This window comes from Saccoglossus kowalevskii, chromosome 17 (assembly GCF_978046115.1).
Source record: "Saccoglossus kowalevskii chromosome 17, keSacKowa6.1, whole genome shotgun sequence".
In the NCBI taxonomy this organism is placed as follows: Eukaryota; Metazoa; Hemichordata; class Enteropneusta; family Harrimaniidae; genus Saccoglossus; species Saccoglossus kowalevskii.
In genome coordinates this window covers 16,818,303-16,842,464 of record NC_140657.1, presented here as the reverse complement: position 1 = coordinate 16,842,464, position 24,162 = coordinate 16,818,303, and the positions used below count along the sequence as shown (strand labels likewise).

General features: G+C 34.1%; 1 protein-coding gene across 1 annotated transcript; it reads left to right on the top strand.

The window, feature by feature from the left end:
* Window positions 1-18,373: 18,373 nt before the first annotated feature.
* LOC100367574 (alpha-tectorin-like) lies at window positions 18,374-23,496 on the top strand. The gene is made up of 8 exons (XM_002735528.3): window positions 18,374-18,476; window positions 19,442-19,523; window positions 19,944-20,044; window positions 20,916-20,999; window positions 21,776-21,911; window positions 22,073-22,320; window positions 22,750-23,054; window positions 23,337-23,496. The coding sequence occupies exons 1-8, from the start codon at window positions 18,423-18,425 to the stop codon at window positions 23,341-23,343; spliced, it is 1,017 nt and encodes a 338-aa protein (XP_002735574.1). The 5' UTR covers window positions 18,374-18,422; the 3' UTR covers window positions 23,344-23,496.
* Window positions 23,497-24,162: the final 666 nt, after the last annotated feature.

The following is a 24,162-nucleotide window of genomic DNA, read 5'->3' as shown; positions in this document are numbered from 1 at the left end:
CACGTGATTCAAGACAAGGAAGTTATGTATTCACTCACAACAATTGGTGGATAACAGGTTCTTTTGCCACTTCTCAACATTGGTGTAAGTAATTTATAACAAACCACTCATGACAACCCTGCACCCACAACACCAGAGGCCATGTGGCCTTGGGCAAAACATTTACTGCATTTTTTATGAAGCTTCCACAGTCGCTATGGCAAATCCAAGATGCCAAAGTAAAATGTAATTGTTACTAAAAATATATGTTTATTGTCTATAATCTATCAGGGAAAGTTAAGCAGCACTTAAGCGGTTTTAATGTATTCAAACAACAAACAGAATGTTTATGAATGGTTAAAGCAATATGGCTCACGCAAGGTATAAGCTAACAATCCGATGCAGCGGCCGCGACAGAGCCATATTTTCTCTGTTATTATTGACCTAGCAAAGAAAAATAAACCATATGTGATTATTATTAGATTTCTTGAATATATACGTAGTGATGGTTTGATAGTGATGGTGATATACTTACCTTCACTTCGTAAGTGTTGCAATTTTTTTCGGGGCTTCCATTCATGTGTATATGTTTCACTTAAAGTATATGGAAGGTTTAAAATGCCGGTATATGTATATCCAACCTTTTCTTGGTGGTTTAAAATGACAATCAGACCTCCACTCAAATATATATACATCACTCAACATATTATTATAAACATCTGAAGGTATTTTAATTAACAACAACATAATATTAATAATATTAATAAATGTCAGGTGATATTTTCTGACTGCTCGACATCTCTATTCAGTGGTTCTCTGGCTTCAATAGCCAAGTGTCGCCCAAAAAAGCAATACATGCAATATCTCTATTACATTACATGAAAGTATTATCAATTTGGTACGTTTAGAATGTAATAAAGTAAATGTGATGAGATTCCTTAAAAACTACTCTATACAGTGAAATTAAAACGAAATCAGGGACATATGCAATACCGACAGGTACAGATAAACAAAGCTAGTGTCAATTCATATTCATATTCATTATCATATTCTAACCAAACTTTTTTTCCTTTCCACCCTGTGACTTGAAACATTTAAACATTATGTATTTTGACTGTCAGAAGTAGATTCTAAAACACTACAAAACATATTGGTTGATATTTCAACAAACAGATCAGAATGTTGTATTTCATTTCTAGATTATTTGATGGAATTGGATGGTATACCTTTACTGTGACATCTACATCTGTTAGAATATCACCTTAAGAGTATTGTACCAGCCATGAGGTAATTTTAATCAACAACATATTATTTACTAGCACATCTAACTAGCTTAAAGACAACCAGATAATAACTCCTCTTAACACGTAAAGTAACTTAGTTTGACATAATATTATTATTAGTTACTGTTTGGCATGTCGTGAGCAAATGTTGGTTTTGATATTTTAGAAACTTCTTTACATGCCAAGTTCTTAAGTGGTTGAACATTTAATTTATGAATATCAAAAGATTTCAGCGACTAAGTGTAAGAAACACAACTGGACAGACGGTGTTGTGAGGGTCAGCGGCAATAGGGAATTGTGGTAAAGTTGACAAACATCATATCTTAAACATTTCTTTCAGAGTGAAGATACACAAGTCAGTCGAGTGTTTCTTTTTAATTGATTGTCTGAAACATCAAGATAATTCTGACATCTGTTTAGAAGAATGTGTTCAAAGACTTTGGATAATACTGTAGTTATGGCAATGGGTCGATAATTATCTTTGCTGGTCATATTTCCACATTTGTTCTTAGCTATTGGGAGCAGTTCAACTTCAATCAACCTTCTTGGAACAGTTCCGTGTACAAGCATTGCAGACAGACACATTGACAGATGCAATGAGATTACTGGTTTAGCGAATTTAAGGTGTTCAGCACATAGACCGTCTGCTCCACATGATTTCTCTAGCTCAAGACTCTGCACAACCGTAGCGACTTCTTTTACGGACACAGTTGGGACATCTAACATATTAACTAAAACATATTGCTGCACTTTAAAGTGCCTGTGAAATGGCTGCTATTTTCACGCCTAAAATTATCCATTGATACATAAATATTATTAATTTTTATGTTTTTAGGCATGAATTATTTTTTTAAGTGAAAAAATGTGTTTTAAACTCAGTCTAGGCAACTTTATTATTGTATATTTTAAAACGAGGCTCCTCATTAGCTTCTCATTTGCATACAGAAATTCCCCTTGTGACGTCAGAAGGGGAAGTCGCATGGCATGCATTGCCGATACGTGTAAATAAGGCAAATTTCTTGTGCAGTTTTCTCGTCTTTGACTAAATTGTCACTTATGTACTTGTTCATCGAGGAAGAATGGACCATAATGAACACATAGTATCAATTTTTGTTGCATGGGGTTGAGTTAGATGCGAAATATGTCCGTTCTGGTGTAGCTGGTCACCGTGATCGTCACCGACACCAGCGCACATTTGTAAATTGTCGCTGAACAAAATAGAATTTGACGTCGGAATTATCTCGTTATTTAGCAGGTTACTAGGCACGTCACTACACTGTTTTATTTCATCGATCGTCTGAGTAAAACTTTCAAAATTAAAATAAAAGATATTTTGACATTCTAAACATTAGACTATAGTGACCACTATAAAATAATTAAAAAAAAACGACAAATCACAGTTACTAAATAAATGACAGTTGCGTGGAAATAAATTGACATTTTGTTGAAATAGGTGAACGCGTCGGGTCACGACGAGGGCAAGTGCGCTAAAAGTGGCGTTTAATTGGTTAACAAAAATAATCGAGATCGACACACATACAGATAAATTCAGAGTGGATTCGAGTTAGTGTGATCCATGGTGTGATTTTCATAATTATAACATCATATTAAAACTTTGGTGGAAACACATTGACCAAGCCCGGATTCTTAATTCATAAATTATTACGCAGATCAAGCTGCAAGCATGAAGGTAAAAAAAGAACAGAGGTGTGGATTCGACATTCAACATCAATCACTAAACAATTCAGAAACTTTCAGCCTTCGAAAATGAAAACAATTAGCAGTGTGCAAGGGCTGTGTAATTTCCTGTTTGTCCGACGTCTCGTTTTCGTGTCACTGTCAAAATTGCTACCTTTTACTTAACAGGGACTAAATGGTCTCTATAAAACGATAATCACGATCGCAAAAAAAAAGTCAACTCATTTGAAACACTCGCCGGACGTCTCTCTCTTCTAAAATCCGCCTCGGTGATCATGGGCTGGTCCGAAATCTATTTCTTTCAAAAGAGTTGCGCCAAGTTTACGTTGCCAGTGTTTCTCTTTAAACCTAGTTGTTTTTTCATGGACGAGGACAGTTTTTCCACACAAAAAAAGAATCTGAGGTTAAGTGGCTTTCGTCCACTGATGTCGCACCTTTGGATCGAATAGAAACGTGTGAATACATACACTATGACTATACGTTTCACAGCAACTGCCCACAACACAACATCTAAAAAGTCTCTCAAACAAAAAAAAAATAGACAAAAAAAAGAAAAATTTATATCGTTTAAAACTATACTGAATGACCAGTGTTATTACGGCTCGGGGGTATGACTTGCTCTCACGTTTTTGTCATTTGGTGGCGCACTTTCGGCGAGAGTCGGAAATCCGGAAACAGTCGACCGTTTCAGGATAGGTGGCGTGGCTACAACACGAGAAATATCCCAAATTTACTTGGATACGAGTAATCATTTTTAGCAAAAAAAACAATAACTGCCCATTTCAGTGGGACACAGATCTGAAATGGGAAACGTGAGGGTGGGCATTGCACAGGCACTTTAACTTTATAAATATCATTATAGTATAAATATCGTATTAAAATGGTTTGCCCACATGTTCGCAATATTAGATTCACTGGAGCAACCGTCAATAGTACACTGTACATGTGTTTAACCACTGTTAGTGTTGTAATAAGGTGTTTAACCACTGTTAGTGTTGTAATAAGGTGTTTAACCACCGTTAGTGTTGTAATAAGGTGTTTAACCACTGTTAGTGTTGTAATAAGGTGTTTAACCACTGTTAGTGTTGTAATAAGGTGTTTAACCACTGTTACTGTTGTAATAATGTGTTTAACCACTGTTAGTGTTGTAATAAGGTGTTTAACCACTGTTAGTGTTGTAATAAGGTGTTTAACCACTGTTAGTGTTGTAATAAGGTGTTTAACCACTGTTAGTATTGTAATAAGGTGTTTAAACCACTGTTAGTGTTCTAATAATATGTTTAATCAATTTTAGTGTTCTAATAAGGTGTTAACCACCGTTAGTGTTGTAATAAGGTGTTTAAACCACTGTTAGTGTTGTAATAAGGTGTTTAACCACTGTTAGTGTTGTAATAAGGTGTTTAAACCACTGTTAGTGTTGTAATAAGGTGTTTAACCACTGTTAGTGTTGTAATAAGGTGTTTAAACCACTGTTAGTGTTGTAATAAGGTGTTTAACCACTGTTAGTGTTGTAATAAGGTGTTTAACCACTGTTACTGTTGTAATAAGGTGTTTAACCACTGTTACTGTTGTAATAAGGTGTTCAACCACTGTTAGTGTTGTAATAATGTGTTTAACCACTGTTACTGTTGTAATAAGGTGTTCAACCACTGTTAGTGTTGTAATAAGGTGTTTAACCACTGTTAGTGTTGTAATAAGGTGTTTAACCACTGTTAGTGTTATAATAAGGTGTTTAAACCACTGTTAGTGTTGTAATAAGGTGTTTAACCACTGTTAGTGTTGTAATAAGGTGTTTAACCACTGTTAGTGTTGTAATAAGGTGTTTAACCACTGTTAGTGTTGTAATAAGGTATTTAACCACTGTTAGTGTTGTAATAAGGTGTTTAACCACTGTTAGTGTTGTAATAAGGTGTTTAACCACTGTTAGTGTTGTAATAAGGTATTTAACCACTGTTAGTGTTGTAATAAGGTGTTTAACCACTGTTAGTGTTCTAATATGTTTAATCACTGTTAGTGTTGTAATAAGGTGTTTAACCACTGTTAGTGTTGTAATAAGGTGTTTAACCACTGTTAGTGTTGTAATAAGGTGTTTAACCACTGTTACTGTTGTAATAAGGTGTTTAACCACTGTTAGTGTTCTAATATGTTTAATCACTGTTACTGTTGTAATAAGGTGTTTAAACCACTGTTAGTGTTGTAATAAGGTGTTTAACCACTGTTAGTGTTGTAATAAGGTGTTTAACCACTGTTACTGTTGTAATAAGGTGTTTAACCACTGTTAGTGTTCTAATATGTTTAATCACTGTTAGTGTTGTAATAAGGTGTTTAACCACTGTTAGTGTTCTAATATGTTTAATCACTGTTACTGTTGTAATAAGGTGTTTAACCACTGTTAGTGTTGTAATAAGGTGTTTAACCACTGTTAGTGTTCTAATATGTTTAATCACTGTTACTGTTGTAATAAGGTGTTTAAACCACTGTTACTGTTGTAATAAGGTGTTTAACCACTGTTAGTGTTGTAATAATGTGTTTAACCACTGTTAGTGTTGTAATAAGGTGTTTAACCACTGTTAGTGTTGTAATAAGGTGTTTAACCACTGTTAGTGTTGTAATAAGGTGTTTAACCACTGTTAGTGTTGTAATAAGGTGTTTAAACCACTGTTAGTGTTCTAATAATATGTTTAATCAATGTTAGTGTTCTAATAAGGTGTTAACCACCGTTAGTGTTGTAATAAGGTGTTTAAACAACTAAACCACTGTTAGTGTTGTAATAAGGTGTTTAACCACTGTTAGTGTTCTAATATGTTTAATCACTGTTACTGTTGTAATAAGGTGTTTAACCACTGTTAGTGTTGTAATAAGGTGTTTAATCACTGTTAGTGTTGTAATAAGGTGTTTAACCACTGTTACTGTTGTAATAAGGTGTTTAACCACTGTTAGTGTTGTAATAAGGTGTTTAATCACTGTTAGTGTTGTAATAAGGTGTTTAACCACTGTTACTGTTGTAATAAGGTATTTAACCACTGTTAGTGTTCTAATATGTTTAATCACTGTTACTGTTGTAATAAGGTGTTTAAACCACTGTTAGTGTTGTAATAAGGTGTTTAACCACTGTTACTGTTGTAATAAGGTGTTTAACCACTGTTAGTGTTGTAATAAGGTGTTTAACCACTGTTAGTGTTGTAATAAGGTGTTTAACCACTGTTACTGTTGTAGTAAGGTGTTTAACCACTGTTAGTGTTGTAATAATGTGTTTAACCACTGTTACTGTTGTAATAAGGTGTTTAACCACTGTTAGTGTTGTAATAAGGTGTTTAACCACTGTTAGTGTTGTAATAAGGTGTTTAACCACTGTTAGTGTTGTAATAAGGTGTTTAACCACTGTTAGTGTTGTAATAAGGTGTTTAAACCACTGTTAGTGTTCTAATAATATGTTTAATCAATGTTAGTGTTCTAATAAGGTGTTAACCACCGTTAGTGTTGTAATAAGGTGTTTAAACCACTAAACCACTGTTAGTGTTGTAATAAGGTGTTTAACCACTGTTAGTGTTGTAATAAGGTGTTTAAACCACTGTTAGTGTTGTAATAAGGTGTTTAACCACTGTTAGTGTTGTAATAAGGTGTTTAAACCACTGTTAGTGTTGTAATAAGGTGTTTAACCACTGTTAGTGTTGTAATAAGGTGTTTAACCACTGTTACTGTTGTAATAAGGTGTTTAACCACTGTTACTGTTGTAATAAGGTGTTCAACCACTGTTAGTGTTGTAATAATGTGTTTAACCACTGTTACTGTTGTAATAAGGTGTTCAACCACTGTTAGTGTTGTAATAAGGTGTTTAACCACTGTTAGTGTTGTAATAAGGTGTTTAACCACTGTTAGTGTTATAATAAGGTGTTTAAACCACTGTTAGTGTTGTAATAAGGTGTTTAACCACTGTTAGTGTTGTAATAAGGTGTTTAACCACTGTTAGTGTTGTAATAAGGTGTTTAACCACTGTTAGTGTTCTAATATGTTTAATCAATGTTAGTGTTGTAATAAGGTGTTTAACCACTGTTAGTGTTGTAATAAGGTATTTAACCACTGTTAGTGTTGTAATAAGGTGTTTAACCACTGTTAGTGTTGTAATAAGGTGTTTAACCACTGTTAGTGTTGTAATAAGGTGTTTAACCACTGTTAGTGTTCTAATATGTTTAATCACTGTTAGTGTTGTAATAAGGTGTTTAACCACTGTTAGTGTTCTAATATGTTTAATCACTGTTACTGTTGTAATAAGGTGTTTAAACCACTGTTAGTGTTGTAATAAGGTGTTTAACCACTGTTAGTGTTGTAATAAGGTGTTTAATCACTGTTACTGTTGTAATAAGGTGTTTAACCACTGTTAGTGTTCTAATATGTTTAATCACTGTTACTGTTGTAATAAGGTGTTTAAACCACTGTTAGTGTTGTAATAAGGTGTTTAACCACTGTTAGTGTTGTAATAAGGTGTTTAACCACTGTTACTGTTGTAATAAGGTGTTTAACCACTGTTAGTGTTCTAATATGTTTAATCACTGTTAGTGTTGTAATAAGGTGTTTAACCACTGTTAGTGTTCTAATATGTTTAATCACTGTTACTGTTGTAATAAGGTGTTTAACCACTGTTAGTGTTCTAATATGTTTAATCACTGTTACTGTTGTAATAAGGTGTTTAACCACTGTTAGTGTTGTAATAAGGTGTTTAACCACTGTTACTGTTGTAATAAGGTGTTTAACCACTGTTAGTGTTCTAATATGTTTAATCACTGTTACTGTTGTAATAAGGTGTTTAAACCACTGTTAGTGTTGTAATAAGGTGTTTAACCACTGTTAGTGTTGTAATAAGGTGTTTAACCACTGTTACTGTTGTAATAAGGTGTTTAACCACTGTTAGTGTTCTAATATGTTTAATCACTGTTACTGTTGTAATAAGGTGTTTAAACCACTGTTAGTGTTGTAATAAGGTGTTTAACCACTGTTAGTGTTCTAGTATGTTTAATCACTGTTACTGTTGTAATAAGGTGTTTAAACCACTGTTACTGTTGTAATAAGGTGTTTAACCACTGTTAGTGTTCTAATATGTTTAATCACTGTTACTGTTGTAATAAGGTGTTTAACCACTGTTAGTGTTCTAATATGTTTAATCACTGTTACTGTTGTAATAAGGTGTTTAAACCACTGTTAGTGTTGTAATAAGTTGTTTAACCACTGTTAGTGTTGTAATAAGGTGTTTAACCACTGTTACTGTTGTAATAAGGTGTTTAACCACTGTTAGTGTTGTAATAAGGTGTTTAATCACTGTTAGTGTTGTAATAAGGTGTTTAACCACTGTTACTGTTGTAATAAGGTGTTTAACCACTGTTAGTGTTCTAATATGTTTAATCACTGTTACTGTTGTAATAAGGTGTTTAAACCACTGTTAGTGTTGTAATAAGGTGTTTAACCACTGTTACTGTTGTAATAAGGTGTTTAACCACTGTTAGTGTTGTAATAAGGTGTTTAACCACTGTTAGTGTTGTAATAAGGTGTTTAACCACTGTTACTGTTGTAATAAGGTGTTTAACCACTGTTAGTGTTGTAATAATGTGTTTAACCACTGTTACTGTTGTAATAAGGTGTTTAACCACTGTTAGTGTTGTAATAAGGTGTTTAACCACTGTTAGTGTTGTAATAAGGTGTTTAACCACTGTTAGTGTTATAATAAGGTGTTTAACCACTGTTAGTGTTGTAATAAGATGTTTTATCACTGTTAGTGTTCTAATATGTTTAACCACTGTTACTGTTGTAATAAGGTGTTTAAACCACTGTTAGTGTTGTAATAAGGTGTTTAACCACTGTTAGTGTTGTAATAATGTGTTTAACCACTGTTACTGTTGTAATAAGGTGTTTAACCACTGTTAGTGTTGTAATAAGGTGTTTAACCACTGTTAGTGTTGTAATAAGGTGTTTAACCACTGTTAGTGTTATAATAAGGTGTTTAACCACTGTTAGTGTTCTAATAAGGTGTTTAACCACTGTTAGTGTTGTAATAAGGTGTTTAACCACTGTTAGTGTTGTAATAAGATGTTTAATCACTGTTAGTGTTCTAATAAGGTGTTTAACCACTGTTAGTGTTCTGATAAGGTGTTTAACCACTGTTCGTGTTCTAATAAGGTGTTTAATCACTGTTAGTGTTCTAATAAGGTGTTTAACCACTGTTAGTGTTGTAATAAGGTGTTTAACCACTGTTAGTGTTGTAATAAGGTGTTTAACCACTGTTAGTGTTATAATAAGGTGTTTAAACCACTGTTAGTGTTGTAATAAGGTGTTTAACCACTGTTAGTGTTGTAATAAAGTGTTTATCCACTGTTAGTGTTGTAATAAGGTGTTTAAACCACTGTTAGTGTTCTAATAAGGTGTTTAACCACTTTTTAATAAAATTTCTAGATTATAAAACCGCCATACATTTTCAAATTTGTTTGCCTTATTTTTTACTGCTGTTCGCATTTCATTTCGTAATCGAAGCTCAGATGACACCATATAATACCATACCGTGTTCTTTAAATCTGAAAATAAACCATTAATTCTAACTATCATAAAAATTGCAGCAGCTCTTAAATAAGCGTTAACATCTACTTGTGATGGTTGCCCCCTCGTGGTCAGTTTCATATTTTTCTTGCTGAAGCAATTAGCCCATGCCATGAATGTTTATCAGCTGATAATACCAGAGATAAGCAGTGTTTAGAGCAAGTAGTCAGATCCTGTATTAGCTTCCACGAATATTTTGATATGACTAATAAATTGTTTAAATAATGGCTTGCATAGCTCAGAGTAATGAAAACAGGATAAGATTAGATAACATACCTTATCTATTTTTATATCCTTGGCTATGATAATAAATTGATAATCGCAAATAGCACTGTCCTCTGGTCACACAATGAGCTGTCTGGAGTAGAAGGCTGCTTGCGAATGTTGCCAACATGCTGCTGATGAAATTATGAAAAATGTGTCCAATTGTATTTGATGCCAGCTGAACCATTTTCTGATTAATTACAGACCCTGGTGCTTAAAGTACAAATATTGCAATTTTTGCTTCATGAAGCTAAGTTTGTTAGCAAAATAACATGTCAGCCCAGCAGACTCATTTCTAGTTTTTACAATACAGCCACTACTAAAATCAAAATGATTGTGAAAAGCATAAGTGTACATGTCAACAAAACAGGAAAACATGTAAATATGCTTTCTGACAATGAAACACAGTATGGGATGTTGTTTAGATTTGCATTGACACTATGTATATAATGACACTATGGCTTAATAACATGGACTTACACACTGGTGAATGTCGCTGGTGATGATCATAGATAAACTGGTCTTGATTTATGTACAAGCCTGGCCATGACAGATTCAGGACTGTTCAGCACCACCATCAGAATTTTAGTGTAGGGGATAGGTAGAGTACCACGCCCCTCGATAATAATTATCGCTCTAATATGACCATGGTCTTGCCAAAATGTATTCGACATCCACACCAACGATAAATAATTAATTACTATAGATTTATTATTCACCGATTACACACGAATATTACAGAAAAAGATCATTCTCTTGGTCCTATATTTTTCAATTTGATTTGCTTTGAATTATGAAAATCTGAATAACAGCTCATTATAAAAAAAAAGCAATATTGAAAACGGAAAGTCGCGAACACAGTGTTTGCAGTGTACACACTCAAGGTCACCTTTTATCCAGTGAAGAACCATGAATATTTTAAAATCTCTACCATATTCAAACAGGAGCGTTAGGGCTTTGCATCATTGAGGGCGCTGTTCTGGGGAATTAACGTTCATTGAGGAGTGCTACAAAATCAATGGGACACCGGAAAAAACAATCGAAGGCGAGATTATCTGTTCACAGGAAACTTCGAATTCGAATGTATGTGCTCAATAATTATAATGTAAGAACAAAAGATGTTTTTGAAAAATAAGATTGAGGGCATTTCTGCTTATCGCAGTTCTTGTGGAGTCTCCCCAGTGGAAGTAGTCTGTGATTTTTTTTTATTATTATTTTGTAACTCGGTATCGTGTTATGATGAGTGGTTATACCAATCAACGAAACAAATATCAACCATATGAAGGTTAAAAGTTTAGTGGGACTTGGTTAGTGGATTTCCACGGCCTCATATGATGCATATGATGCACCTTGTATAAATATTCTCTGTTATTTTAACTACTGTGAGTGTTTTTATTAGGATTTAGTTGTGTGCGATTATTCAGATTATACAGTCCTGATGTACAGTTTTTGTATCTATTAAATGAGTGTGGATTGCACATGATTCAAACAATATTCACTAAATAATCTTAGTTTCAGAAGGAACTTTCAGCAATATTGATCCATGTTTTCTATGGATGCATTTGAGAATACAGTGTTACTTTTTTATTAATTAAGATGTGTAAACCTCTTCTTGAGAAAGACGTATTAGCAAAATCTATATGCAGATACAATATGGACAAAAGAAACTTTATTTTTAATTATGTTGTTCAGTACTCGATACTGTAGGCCAAATCGTATTATGTAAAATACTTTATTTTAGCTGCAATTAATTTGGGTGTGTTGTATAGAATTTATTTTCACTGATAAAAAATCAAAAACACTAATGTGTATATGCAGGCATTGTTATTGCATCGCTGGGGGCGTTGATCCAGGGGGAAATCAACACACATTAATTTTACAGAACGTGCACTGTCAACTAATAAACGAAATTTAGACATGTTTTATGTTGATATCTTGTGACAAAAGACCACAAGCTAGGCCCACAGAAAGGCGCTCGGTGGTTTGTGGCCATCGCATTTATTTTGAGAAATTGAAAAATATGATTGAAGAATGTTCTGCATTAGTTTATCACTTAAGTGTTCTGTGAATAGATTTTGTTTAAAACGGAATCTTTGTGTAATATGTGGTTATACAAATCAACGACACAATTATCAGCCATATTGAGGTTAAACGGTCAGCAGTATTTGGTGATATTACTACGACCTTGTCGATGCACCTCGACTGCTACTCCGGATTATATTTGAACAAATATTCTCTATTATTCTAACTACTGTATTTGTTTTTTATTAGGATTGTGTACTGATTAATTTAATACATTTTATACAGTCCAGATGTTCGTGTTGTCATATCGAACGTCATCGCTCTATTCAATATTTGTTAAAATTATTAATCTTAATTTCGAAGTAATCAAAAGTAGTTTCAGCAATATGGATACCACTTTTCTACGGATTTGAGAATACAGTGCTATTTTTTATTGAATCTGCATAAGATAAAGATGCAATAAAGACAAAAAACACATATATTGTTAATGTTGTTTGATACTCAATACTGCAGTCCAAACCTGATTATGATTTACCATAAGTAGTGCGTTTGCCTGACAACTAATAGTGTTTTATATGAAAAATTAAAAACACATACGCATCAATCTGATTAAAATCCGATGTAGGTATGAGGCTCCAATTTTTTTTTTATTATTATATATTTTTTTATAACTCTTTATATTATATTTATTTGCATTTTAGTTTGAATATGTCGATTTTTTGTTTTTTCTTGCCGTTAATCAGTTCCTATAAAATCGTGTCCCACTCGCCTCTAACTACACCTACACAAATCTCGTACAAATCTCTCCTAGGAACCAGCCAATCAGATCACGGGTTATAAACGCGCCTGAGCATGACTCAAAATATGGCGGCGTACGGCAGCTACTTTTGCCTGAGCTGGACCCCATACAACTTATAACAACGAAGTTTTTTCGATGATGGATCGTTGTCTAAAATAACAAGTAAGTAGCATTCATTAACCAGTTTGGCCTTGATTGTATTTCATTTATGTTTGGTGGCAGATTAATTACATGTGCCAGTAATGTTGTTTTTTGCCTCTTGATCGGCGTCGGTGATCCGGTATCAACTACAAGTCGTTTTATTCCAATCAAGATTTTTACTTGAAAATTCCTAAGAATTCATGAAGTATGGATGTTTTTTCTACTGCTCCCGGTTGACAGATTGGTCGCCGTCAACACGCATGTTTACGATCGGCCAACAACGCTATCAATTCACCGTGTTCCATGTTTGTTTTGTCAGCAAGAACGTGACACCCCAGAAACAATTATCCCCCAGGGCAGATGAATGTGTTGTTTGTGGATTCAGTTTTAGAAACAAACTACTAGTATTCGCGTGTCGATAGTATATATTTATATAATTTACATAATATTTATGTTAATCACCTATATTGTATTTATTGATGTGCATTGCTAACAGCACAGCAATCTCAGCTGAGAGACTGCAAGCACAGTGTACATTTTTTCGCCAACTCTTGTAATGCAAATTTCATACAATTTACGTTATGAAATTAATGCAACAGATGGATTAATTTAACATGTTAATTAGTATTTTCTTAGACATGATGCTGTACATTTTTTTTTTCATACCAGTTCAGTTTTCTTTTTATAATTATCAATGACTTAATTTTTCTTGTCTATCACTGATCAGAATTGATTCCATCTATTTTTAGTCAGTGTTTTTGATGCACAATGTCTTAGTTTATATCTTTGTTCACACAAAGAAAAGATCCACCAGGTATCTTTAGCATCCATCAATTTGTTATTTAACTAAGATTCTCAACAGGCATTTTGGAATAGTTGTGCTATTTTGATAAACAGTTTTTATAAGAGTATTTTCAGTAAATTAGTGATTGAAAAACATATTTTATTTGAGTGATAAATATTTATTGATACTTAAATAAACGTTGTTCTGTCAATTGTTTTTGTTACGGAGATGAACATGTTATGCTTATGAAAACAGCTGGAAAATAAATTAATGGCTTAATATACTAAGATTTCACTTATTTAGGTGATGTGGTTTATTGCTCTTCATGACATTGATGTCTTCATTTGATGCAAAATCTTCAAATACTGTTACATTTATTATATAATTTTTTAATTGACATGAAAAAACAAGACTACTGAGATGGTTCATCATCTTTACCAACTCAACACGACCTCTGTATTATAGCTTTCAATATCGAAAAAGAGCGATCTAAATGGAGTACATGAGTTGTTTTGATAAAAATGCCCATACCAAAGGCTGTGTGGCAAAATAATAATCTCAAACTTTAGTTGGACACTTTCTTTTGGATGCGATTCTTGTACAGTACTTCCAATTTCTCTATAGTACATTCGTCAAAAAACTGACTGGGAATATTCCTCTTTGAAATAATGATAAATAATAATTAACAATAAATAATTGTCTGTGGGAAAGTATCTTTATCGTCTCTTAGTTTGTCAACCATCCAATAAAATATGGATGCACTGTCCCTCGGAGTCTTTACGACAAACAATCCAATGTTCCCTATTTTGACAAATGTTTATAGTCTTGCAATCTGGAATAATGTAATGAGGCTGTCTTTCAACTAGGACTGTTGAGACTTTGGGGCAGTTGTGGTCAGTGCAAGGACTGTAACATCAGGTAAACAGTGTTGTTCCCCAACATGCCAGAAAAATTCCTTGAATGCACTTTGTTGTGTCTTGCGCCTGCTTTTTTGGCTGTCATCTAGTTTTCACCCCTACAAAAAAGATCACAGACATTCTCATTTGTAGGTAAACGTCTACAAGTTAGGACTCCAAATCTAATCATTTCCTGATTTTGAAACAAATCTCTAATAAAACATGTACATTGAAATCTTGCTCTAACTGACTATTCTGCCACCAAAGAAATCTAAGGTAGTCAGGATCATCTTTGTAGAACATTGCTTCTATGAAAGCGACATGAAACTCCAGTCAAATTATTTGTCTGGTCAGGTACTTTGAATAGGTGATAATTCAGCACTGCAATCAAACACTTCTTGTATCCGCCCAGGCCTAGGCTTCTTGAGTGGAATATACCAAATGTGACCATCTTTCCTTCATCAGTATCATCATCTATAATTCTTTATTATTCATAAAGGTCACGTAGTCTTATTTATACTTCTTGTTACTCGTCAACCTGACCTTAAGGCTTGTTAGGCGTTTGTGAGTCATTCTTTTTTTATTTGGGAGCTTCATTTCGTCTTTCATTGGAAGTGAAATTTCATAGTGTATATTATCTTGTTTGCGTATTCCACGACTAGCCTGTGTAAGAAACATCCTGTCGTCAACTGACACCTTCTGGCCTGATTGCCTCTCACTAAAGTCAACTTCAAACATTTTTAATACCTGTGCTGGACAAATCTCCTTTGCTTGAGTTTTAAAGACAAAGTGACACACTCTTCTGTGCATACGAGTTAGCAATTATGGTTTTCACAGTTATTTTCTGGATTTTGCATCATACCAATAACGTCTCATCCAAGATATGTTTTTACTGCATACAAATCATCGTCATTTTCTGGAATTAACTTTCTTGGTTTCATTGTTCGTGTACAATTGAGACCTATCAGGAGACCGATGTCAACGTCAGTTCTCTGCCACTGTGTAACTGTAACTATATCTGAATGTTTTGCTCAATAATAGTGCTATGCTCGGTAAGGCCTTTTTTATGAGCCGTCATAATAATGGGGAAAATAACACAATGCAATTGCATACTTAGATTTATATTTTTAGTACAGTAGAATAATCATTTGAAGTAATTCTGTGACAGGTGACAGCCTACTGTGTCCTCCCATAATGCAAAGCAAGGTTGGAATTGAAGTTATCTAAACACCAGCTAAACGGGCCAACGAGATAATATGTTTTTAATGTTTGTATTTTACAAGTGTCAGTGGCAATTTTGTTCAGTATTCAGACAGTATAGAAAATGTATTCATGTGAAAAACTGACTCACTTTCGCCTCAATGTCCATGTACAAATGTGTTAGAGTCGAACAGTTCAGTAAACAGTGTTAAGACCATAGCCGTGCCATGCATTTTGAGTATGGTTACTCTAACCTGTGATTCAGATCAAGTTACTGTGAGAACTCGTTAGAAATATGGTTCTTAAACACATTCAGTTCAAAACAAAACATGCTTTAAACGTTGACAGCTACATGAATTCTTTGGTTTGAGACCGCACATGTAACACACTATGATCTAAATGGCTGACAGATTTAATCAAAGAATCAACACAATAGAGCAAAAACGTCGATTTAGATATGTTGGCGTTAGGTTAGTTAAAATTATTAAACGATGTGTCGCTAGAATGACGTCATACTTTGAAGATGAAGTAAGAAGCACTGACATACGCCTCTATTATTTGAAAATCAACAGTCGCATATAGTTCTCAAAAACGTACAATGGATATAAATAACAATACGCCTGGGATAAAGTACATTTACACACATACAACGGTCAATGTCTATAGTAGTACATAATTTAACACGAAGAAAAATGATTAGCATTCACAGCAAGGTTAAGATCAAGAAGTGATATCAGGTATTTGCATAAGAGTATATCCTACCCTACAGATGGCAACCGCTGTATGTTGTCATATATTTGATATCTGCCACAGAAAAGCTTACATATTAAGGCAAGCTATTCTCTTGAAAAAAAATTGACTTTCGAGTTTTGGGGACAGGAATCTGACATTCCCCATATTCAGTCAACTACACACAGATATGAGGCAGAATTCTGTGGTTTCTTTGATTTCAGATTCAGGTGGATATATAATTAAAACACAATTATTGATGAAATGATTGTTGATAGAATGTACATCATTAATATATGCCTCCCTGTGTTATTAATTTTTACAAGTTACTGAGGAAATTCTGCCTCATATGAGTTTTGACACGGCCACCAAAATCCACAAAATCCTATCAAATATTCAATCAAATTGACAATGTTATCTTTTGTATAGAACGCTTTTGCACCACTTGTATCAATAACAAAATCGATGTTCTTGTATCCTGATACGATGTAATGTGGTGAACCATTATTATTTAACACAACCTAAAGAAATACGTTAAAATGGGGGGATTCAGGAAGGTACAAATGTCAAAAAATAAAATATTTGTAGTTGAATGAATATTTTATATTACTTCCTAACGCTTTGAGTAAAGATATTATTTCCATGGAAGAAAGTCCAGATATCCCTAATTTTATTCGCACCTTGTAATATAATAATTTATTTGACAGACCAAATCTTACAGTGATTTTCTCATTTGTGCATCGCAATTTGACATTTGATTAACCCGGAACTGCCTTTTCATGTGTTCAGAATAGATGCATTGTGCCGAATTATCGATTATTATTAGTGCAACAGGCCGTAATTATTATATGCCCCTGTGATCAAACACACTAACTTTCGATTCGCATCCGGATAAACCTTGTAAAAAGTAAATAAATAGAAGAGTGATATGGTTAAAGTATTAAGTGAAGTTCCCCTCCCCCTCAAAAAAACACAACAATATTCATGTATCTGATTTATCAAGAAAACCATTCAAACTAAAAGGAAAAATTTCATGTTCATTTTAAATTTAAAAAAAGTACCCTCATCGAATTAATAATTAAACTTGCCTCAAATTTATTGTTATTTTTATTCTGACTGTTTTAATCAATTTATATATTGTCTAGCAATAGATACTTTGCTTTAATATAAAAAATGTATCACGTGGCACTGAATATCTATATCAGATATTCTGTACTGAGGTATGCTTTTAGACCTCTCACCCATGACGCCGATATCTTAAGAACCATCATGCAATGCAAGTACAATGAGGAGGTTACAATCAACGTTGTCGTTGCATACGCTGAGTCAGTGTTCATATTTGTTAAAACAAATGGGTTACCAGCCACAAATTAACATTTACATTTTGATTTCTGCTTGTGGCAAAAAGTTTGTTGGTGATAAAGTTGAGTACAGAATATTATTCGAAAAGCGCAAACAACGAATGTATTAATTAATACATAGATAAACAATTTACAATCTGTGGGCAGCGTAAATACCGTAATAAAAACAATATTATAGTTTCCTATGGTTATTAGTCGTTATAAACACAACTGTTGTAGAGACTTAACAATGCAGGGGCGGATTCAGAACCGAGCTGCACAGGTGCTACCTAAAGCTTTCCTTATTAATATGTATATTACCGATAACACAATGGTGTAGGTCGTCATCTAATATGTGCGCCCTCATCTAATCAAAATTCCTGCTACCATCACTGCGATAATTACTAAATGCAATACCTATTCTATATTTGTAAACAGTTTATAAAATCAGAAATGTGAATTACAACAAAAATTATTATTGCAAATATAACTGCGTAAGATTTCCAACTTTCTTGTCATTTGCTGTGTTCTATGTGACTGTGTAAATTACAGATTCATAAAATCTACTAGGGATAAAGAAAACGCAAATATGTCACAACCCTACAGCTGTCAAAACAATTATTTGCCCCATACTGCATCACAGTTAGCAATAAAGCTCGCAGTTCTTGTGTTGTAAATCATTGTTCGTCTAGGACACCTGAGTGAATGCCTGTGAAAATGTCCAATATGATGATTCTACTTGGTATCTTAATCTGTGCGGTGAGTGTTATCCTGTTCCTTGTTTTAACTCTCTGTATGTGGCAATGCAACCCATTTGAAGCCGTTGCCCGATATACACTACCAGACAGATAAGAATTCTTTTCTGAATATACATTATATCCAACTGAAGCGGTGGATCATTGTAATTATTGTAACTGTTGCACTATTTTATTCCCCATTCCTTCATTCATTCATACATGTATCAATATAGCCACTGATCCCGTGTTGGTGGATGGCTTCATTTTCTAGCATTCGAACATAAACTACTAGATTTCATTACTTGAGTATTCAGGGATTTAAGTTCCTTTGATAGATTTCTGTAAATGTCATTTTGGAGAGAATTTGTGTTCGTGGTCGAAGCGAGTATTATTTACGTGTTCAACAAAATCTTCAATCTTATAACCAAGTCGTTTTCGTATTTAATGTGCGGACACTGTGAAAGGTTCACTCTCAGACGAATATGTGTGTGATCATCATTGTTATATACTTTCCTATCTGCCTCCAGCAGCCGGGCATATATATGTTTTTACCAGTTAAGAACAGGCGCTGGGTGAATTTGTTTTCTTTTTAGATCTTTCAATGCTAAACTTATTTTTGATTTTTTCTTGTTGACTACTTATTCAAAATTATAAACCATGGTTAATTTGATGGTTCATATTTGTCTTTGTCGCAACCTCCAGCGTAACCCATATTTTAATCACTTCATAGTTGCCAATGGATATTTGAGGCGGTCCGCTGCACTTATTAAACCTGTTTCGTTTGTGCTAGTATCAACAAATCTCGGTCGTCGGTGCTTTGATTTATGCTTGTGATAAAACAATTAACAAATTATGGAAATTTGTACTGTTACTCGTATTCGTATTGACTACATTCCAATATACCCTGTTGTTGTTGTTTCGTACTATTGTTGTACATTATACTATGTTGAACCAGACTTTGTTACAGTCATGTTTCGATTATTTCAGATTACATATCAGACGAACGCTAGAGTAGTTAAACGTGCTGATGGAAATCCACATGATCTTATGCTTCCTGGCCAGGGACAAGGTACGAACAATTAACGAGTTGAGAGTTATAACGTGGATATAGTAATTTGTTCATTTTTTCACTTAATTGTTTTCTACCTTATTTAAGTTTGTCTTTGAAGGGATACTGCGCAGTCATATTATTATTAAAGTCATTTGGGAATTGTTTATCTTCATATTAATCTTGTTAATTGTAAGCTGCGTTCTTGGCATATCATGTCTCAGTTATCCGAATATTACTTCTCGCATTTAATTTACAGCTGCAAGCATATCAAATTTTCAGTCGTCGCCTTTTCTAAATATATCTAAGTACTTATATTTGATTTTATCGGTAGAATTCATTGGAATTGATCAATACCTTGTTGCACCCTTCATAACTGGATTGTGATTTGAAATCACAACGCACCTGACTACTTCATGTATTCAACTTTTCGATTCACAGCTAGCCAGTGTTTGTCTTGTGAAGAAAGTGAAAAATTAAACTTGGTGGAATGTTTAATGAAACCGTTAGCTGACAGGTATGAACAGTGTGAAACCTCTCGCGTGAGTATTTTATTGTTTGTTCATTTAGATCCCTTTCATTAGTAAATAGCGCCCTCACTCAACAATATTTAGAATGAGTGGTTGGTCAAAAGTTTGATGAGTCAGGTGCATCAATTGGCTAAGCTTGTTGTACATAGATGCAAATGAGTATAGGAACCATTAATGCTGTAGGGTGTACTGGGAGGGGTGGAGGATTTCATGTTTGTAATGACTGGTTGTAATGCGCTATCTCGTTGTTTTCAAGATGCAGCCTGATATTTGTTGCTTTCTTGGTTTTTCAATTGTGGCTAAAATTTGTGTGGTGCGTGGAAGATGTGTTTATTGTTTGTTGAGTCATTGTTTAGGCACCCTGCAGATTATATAGTGTCCAACACACTAATTTGTAAATGGTAAATTTATTTTAAAGAATTCAGTGGCAATTTTATATTATAAAATAAATTGAATAGAAATATTATATGTTGTATGTGGCAACATGGCTGGCCCACTCAAAAATATAAAGAAGTGAGGTCTGCAGTTCTTTTTTTAAAAATTTGTATTTGTGAAAAAACTGGTATTTTACAGAGTGTAAACAATAAAACACTCACAGTGCAAGGTTAGTTCACCAACATGTCTATTCTCTTGCTCGAGTGTGAAATAACATGGTTTAGTGACTACCTCTTATGTTTTTAAATTTTTGAATTTCTTTTATTTGGGAAGGTTTTTCTATAAAATATATATATATATATATATATATATATATATATATATATATATATATATATATATATATATATATATATATATATATATATATATATATATATATAGCGTTCTTGTTGCTGGACCACGATTTAGTGTGTAATATGCCATTCATATCTTCTGTGATTTGCAGCCAGAATGTATGACTGAACTGACATGGAAGAAAAAAAATGGAAAAGACAAACTTGTCTTTGCATCAAGATGTATGCAGATAGAAGTGAGTTGTGACGTCGTTCTCTGGGTTAAACACATCATCAATCTTAAGTTATTATATCACGTGAACATAACACCCAATCAGATTCGCCCGGTAAAGAAGAGCATATAGCATAATTTGCGCAACTCCCGGTCGTGACAGACATGTTCATGTCTCAAACCTACTGACAAATTCGTATGTCTGCCTCCATCCGGGTACTTTTTTCCCGAATTTACCAGATTGACGCCAATAACTTGTCAAGGGCTAATTGAGTAGAGTGATAATTTATTCATGCAACTCATCGATTTGAAATCGTTGTTATTTTTTTTGGCAATCAGCATTTTTCAACTGAGGTATTTGCTTGCCTTCAAATTCAGGAAGAAAACATCATTACAATCATTTTGAAATAAGTGGTAATATTATTAACGTAAGATTGAGTAAAATTTACTCATCCGTTTTTTCCCCTTCTATCGGCAATTTCTTTCTCCAGAATATATGCATTCAGCCTTTCGGGGATGCTCTTGAAGATTGATATGCATGATTGAGTGCTACAATTTCTGTTTCAGGAGATATTCGTTATTTCGCCTTGACATTGAGCTCTTCCGCTCGTTAATACTGTCCACCTCTGTTTATGTTAATATTTTTGTTTATTCGTCATTTCATTATTTCTTCGACTTTCTCTTCAATTTTGACATATCTGCATTTTCTTGTATTTTGGTACGTGTCGACTCTATTTTCACTTTATATATATTATCTTATCCGATACCATGTTATGTTGTGGACACTTATACTTATTTCAGGCCTGCATTGAAAAAGAAGCCAACGAACCAGGAATTAATAACTGTGATGACCCACCGATCCATGTAGCCACCAAGTGCCGATATTGTTGTAACAATAACACTATTACCCAAGGTTATTTTTGCCCACCACCACGAGGTAACTATGACTTTTTGAATGAAACATTATTTTCTCAAGTTAAAATGAAATTGACTAAATTTTATCTAAGCGTGTGTTGTCCCAGTCACATTCTTTAACGTATATTCCCGGGTACACTAAACTAACCTTATGTTTCACCTGCGCTATTTTCTTTCTCTTAGATGTGGTCAACTGTACAGTTCATGGTGATCCCCGCTTCAAGACATTCGATGGTTTCAAGTACCATGAAGGCGGCGACTGTGCGAGCTATACCATATTTCACTCGGAATGCGAAATCCATGGTCTGGATGTGACTGTAACTGAGTCCGAACATCAAGGTCATTACCGTGTGGAAACTTTGACAGTCAAACAAGACACCGATATTTTGGAACTCGGTATCAATGATTATATCAATCCCGTGGAAATCAAGGTGAGATTGTTCGTGTGAATATTATATCCTTACGTTTACATTCATTCATAATCATGTCTACATCTTCTTTTACGTATGATTTGGTTTGATTCGATCTGATTAGCCTTGGTAGCTCTACATTAGGTATATTATGCCACTTATCGTTGAGATCATGTACGGAAAAAAGTATTACATTAACAACTGCAACAATATAAACCTTTATAATATAATCCACTACATTTATGTTACAATGTATGTTTGTGTAGCGTAATCCGTGAAATAGAATACTACAGTCGCTGTCAATGGTCCCATGTGACGTATTCGATACGAACTTGGAGCGCGTGCATCACGGTGATTGTTGCACTTTAAACGATTCTGGCTTTAGATGAGATCTATAAATCCAGAAGTTCAGTCTAACATTCTCAATACTTTTTTATCGATTAATTCCAGTTTAATGGAAATGTCCTTCCCGCAACATTCCCGCAATCCGTGGGTAGTAGTATGCAGATGCTTTTGACCAAAACGGGCACTGACTACGACGTCGTAATAGATCTTGACTGGGACGGATTCCCCGATCTAGTCGTGGCGTGGGGATTCAGGAGAGTGGAACTGCAACTCTCTCAGCCCTATAGTGGATGCTTTGATGTGAATGGCTTATGTGGTGATGCAAATGGGACCCCGGATTATGAAATGATAACCCCATCCAATACCAATGCTACTGATTCAAATGAATTCCATGAAAGCTGGGGTATAGGGTATGTAAAATATTGTTAATATATTATATAACAGGCCTCACCCGAAAATTCAATAACCGGATATAGAAGTAGATTCTTAGGCACATCTGGATGTATTCGTCCTTTGTCATTTGTATACATTTTAAATATACTATATGAAGCGTAATTGTTTTAACTTGGCATAATTATAAAAAATGAGTTTCAAAATCATTTAATATTTCTCGCAATATTCGTTGCTAACAGTCTACACATTATTCAAACAATGGAATATGTCGTAAATGATTTTTTTTTTGTCAATTTCAGTTGCTGATCTGACTGTGGATGTGAATCCGGCGTGCTTCGTGAATGATTGTGAGACTGCAAAATAACACACACAAATATATATATAGAATACTGTTATGTATATTGAGTGTATCCAAGGAAAATTGTAAGAATAGAATAAATGCATGATAATAAAACAGAATTAATCTTTTTCTTTTTTCCACACTATTTATGACATCACGTATATAATATAAGTCCATACATTGACGAAGTAAGTTGTGAATTAGTTACAACGAGTTGGTAATTTATCGACGTAAGTTACAAGGAGTCGGTGATTTGACGGCGTAAGGTATCAACTTAGTTGCGGGTCGGTAATTTGGCGACGTGAGTTGTGGGACTAGTTCGAACGAGCCGGAAATCTTGTGACATATGCCTTGTTCTCACTTACTAGTCGCTTTAGAAGCGACACAACTTAGGTCTTACAAGCGAGAAATGTGGCGTTATTCGTATCATTACTCATCGGTTAGGCAACATTTTGATAACGCATATGGTGTTTGTGAGTGTAATGCCTTGTGTGAATTAAAAATTTATGTTGGACTGGTTAAAGGGCGGTGCGAGATATATGGTCTCATATCAACAAAGATGACGACTTTGACTGTTGCGCAGATCAACGAGTACAAACCACAGTCAGCTGGCGCACACGTGATAATAAAATAAATACGATATTTACTATATGGGGGCCGCCATCTTGAATGACGCATAAAACTAAATAAGAGACAAGTTGTGAAACGCGTTTTTCAGATTCCTACAAATCAGGACAAAAATACCAATCTTTCACAAAAATAAGGTCCGCTGGGGTTATATTAAG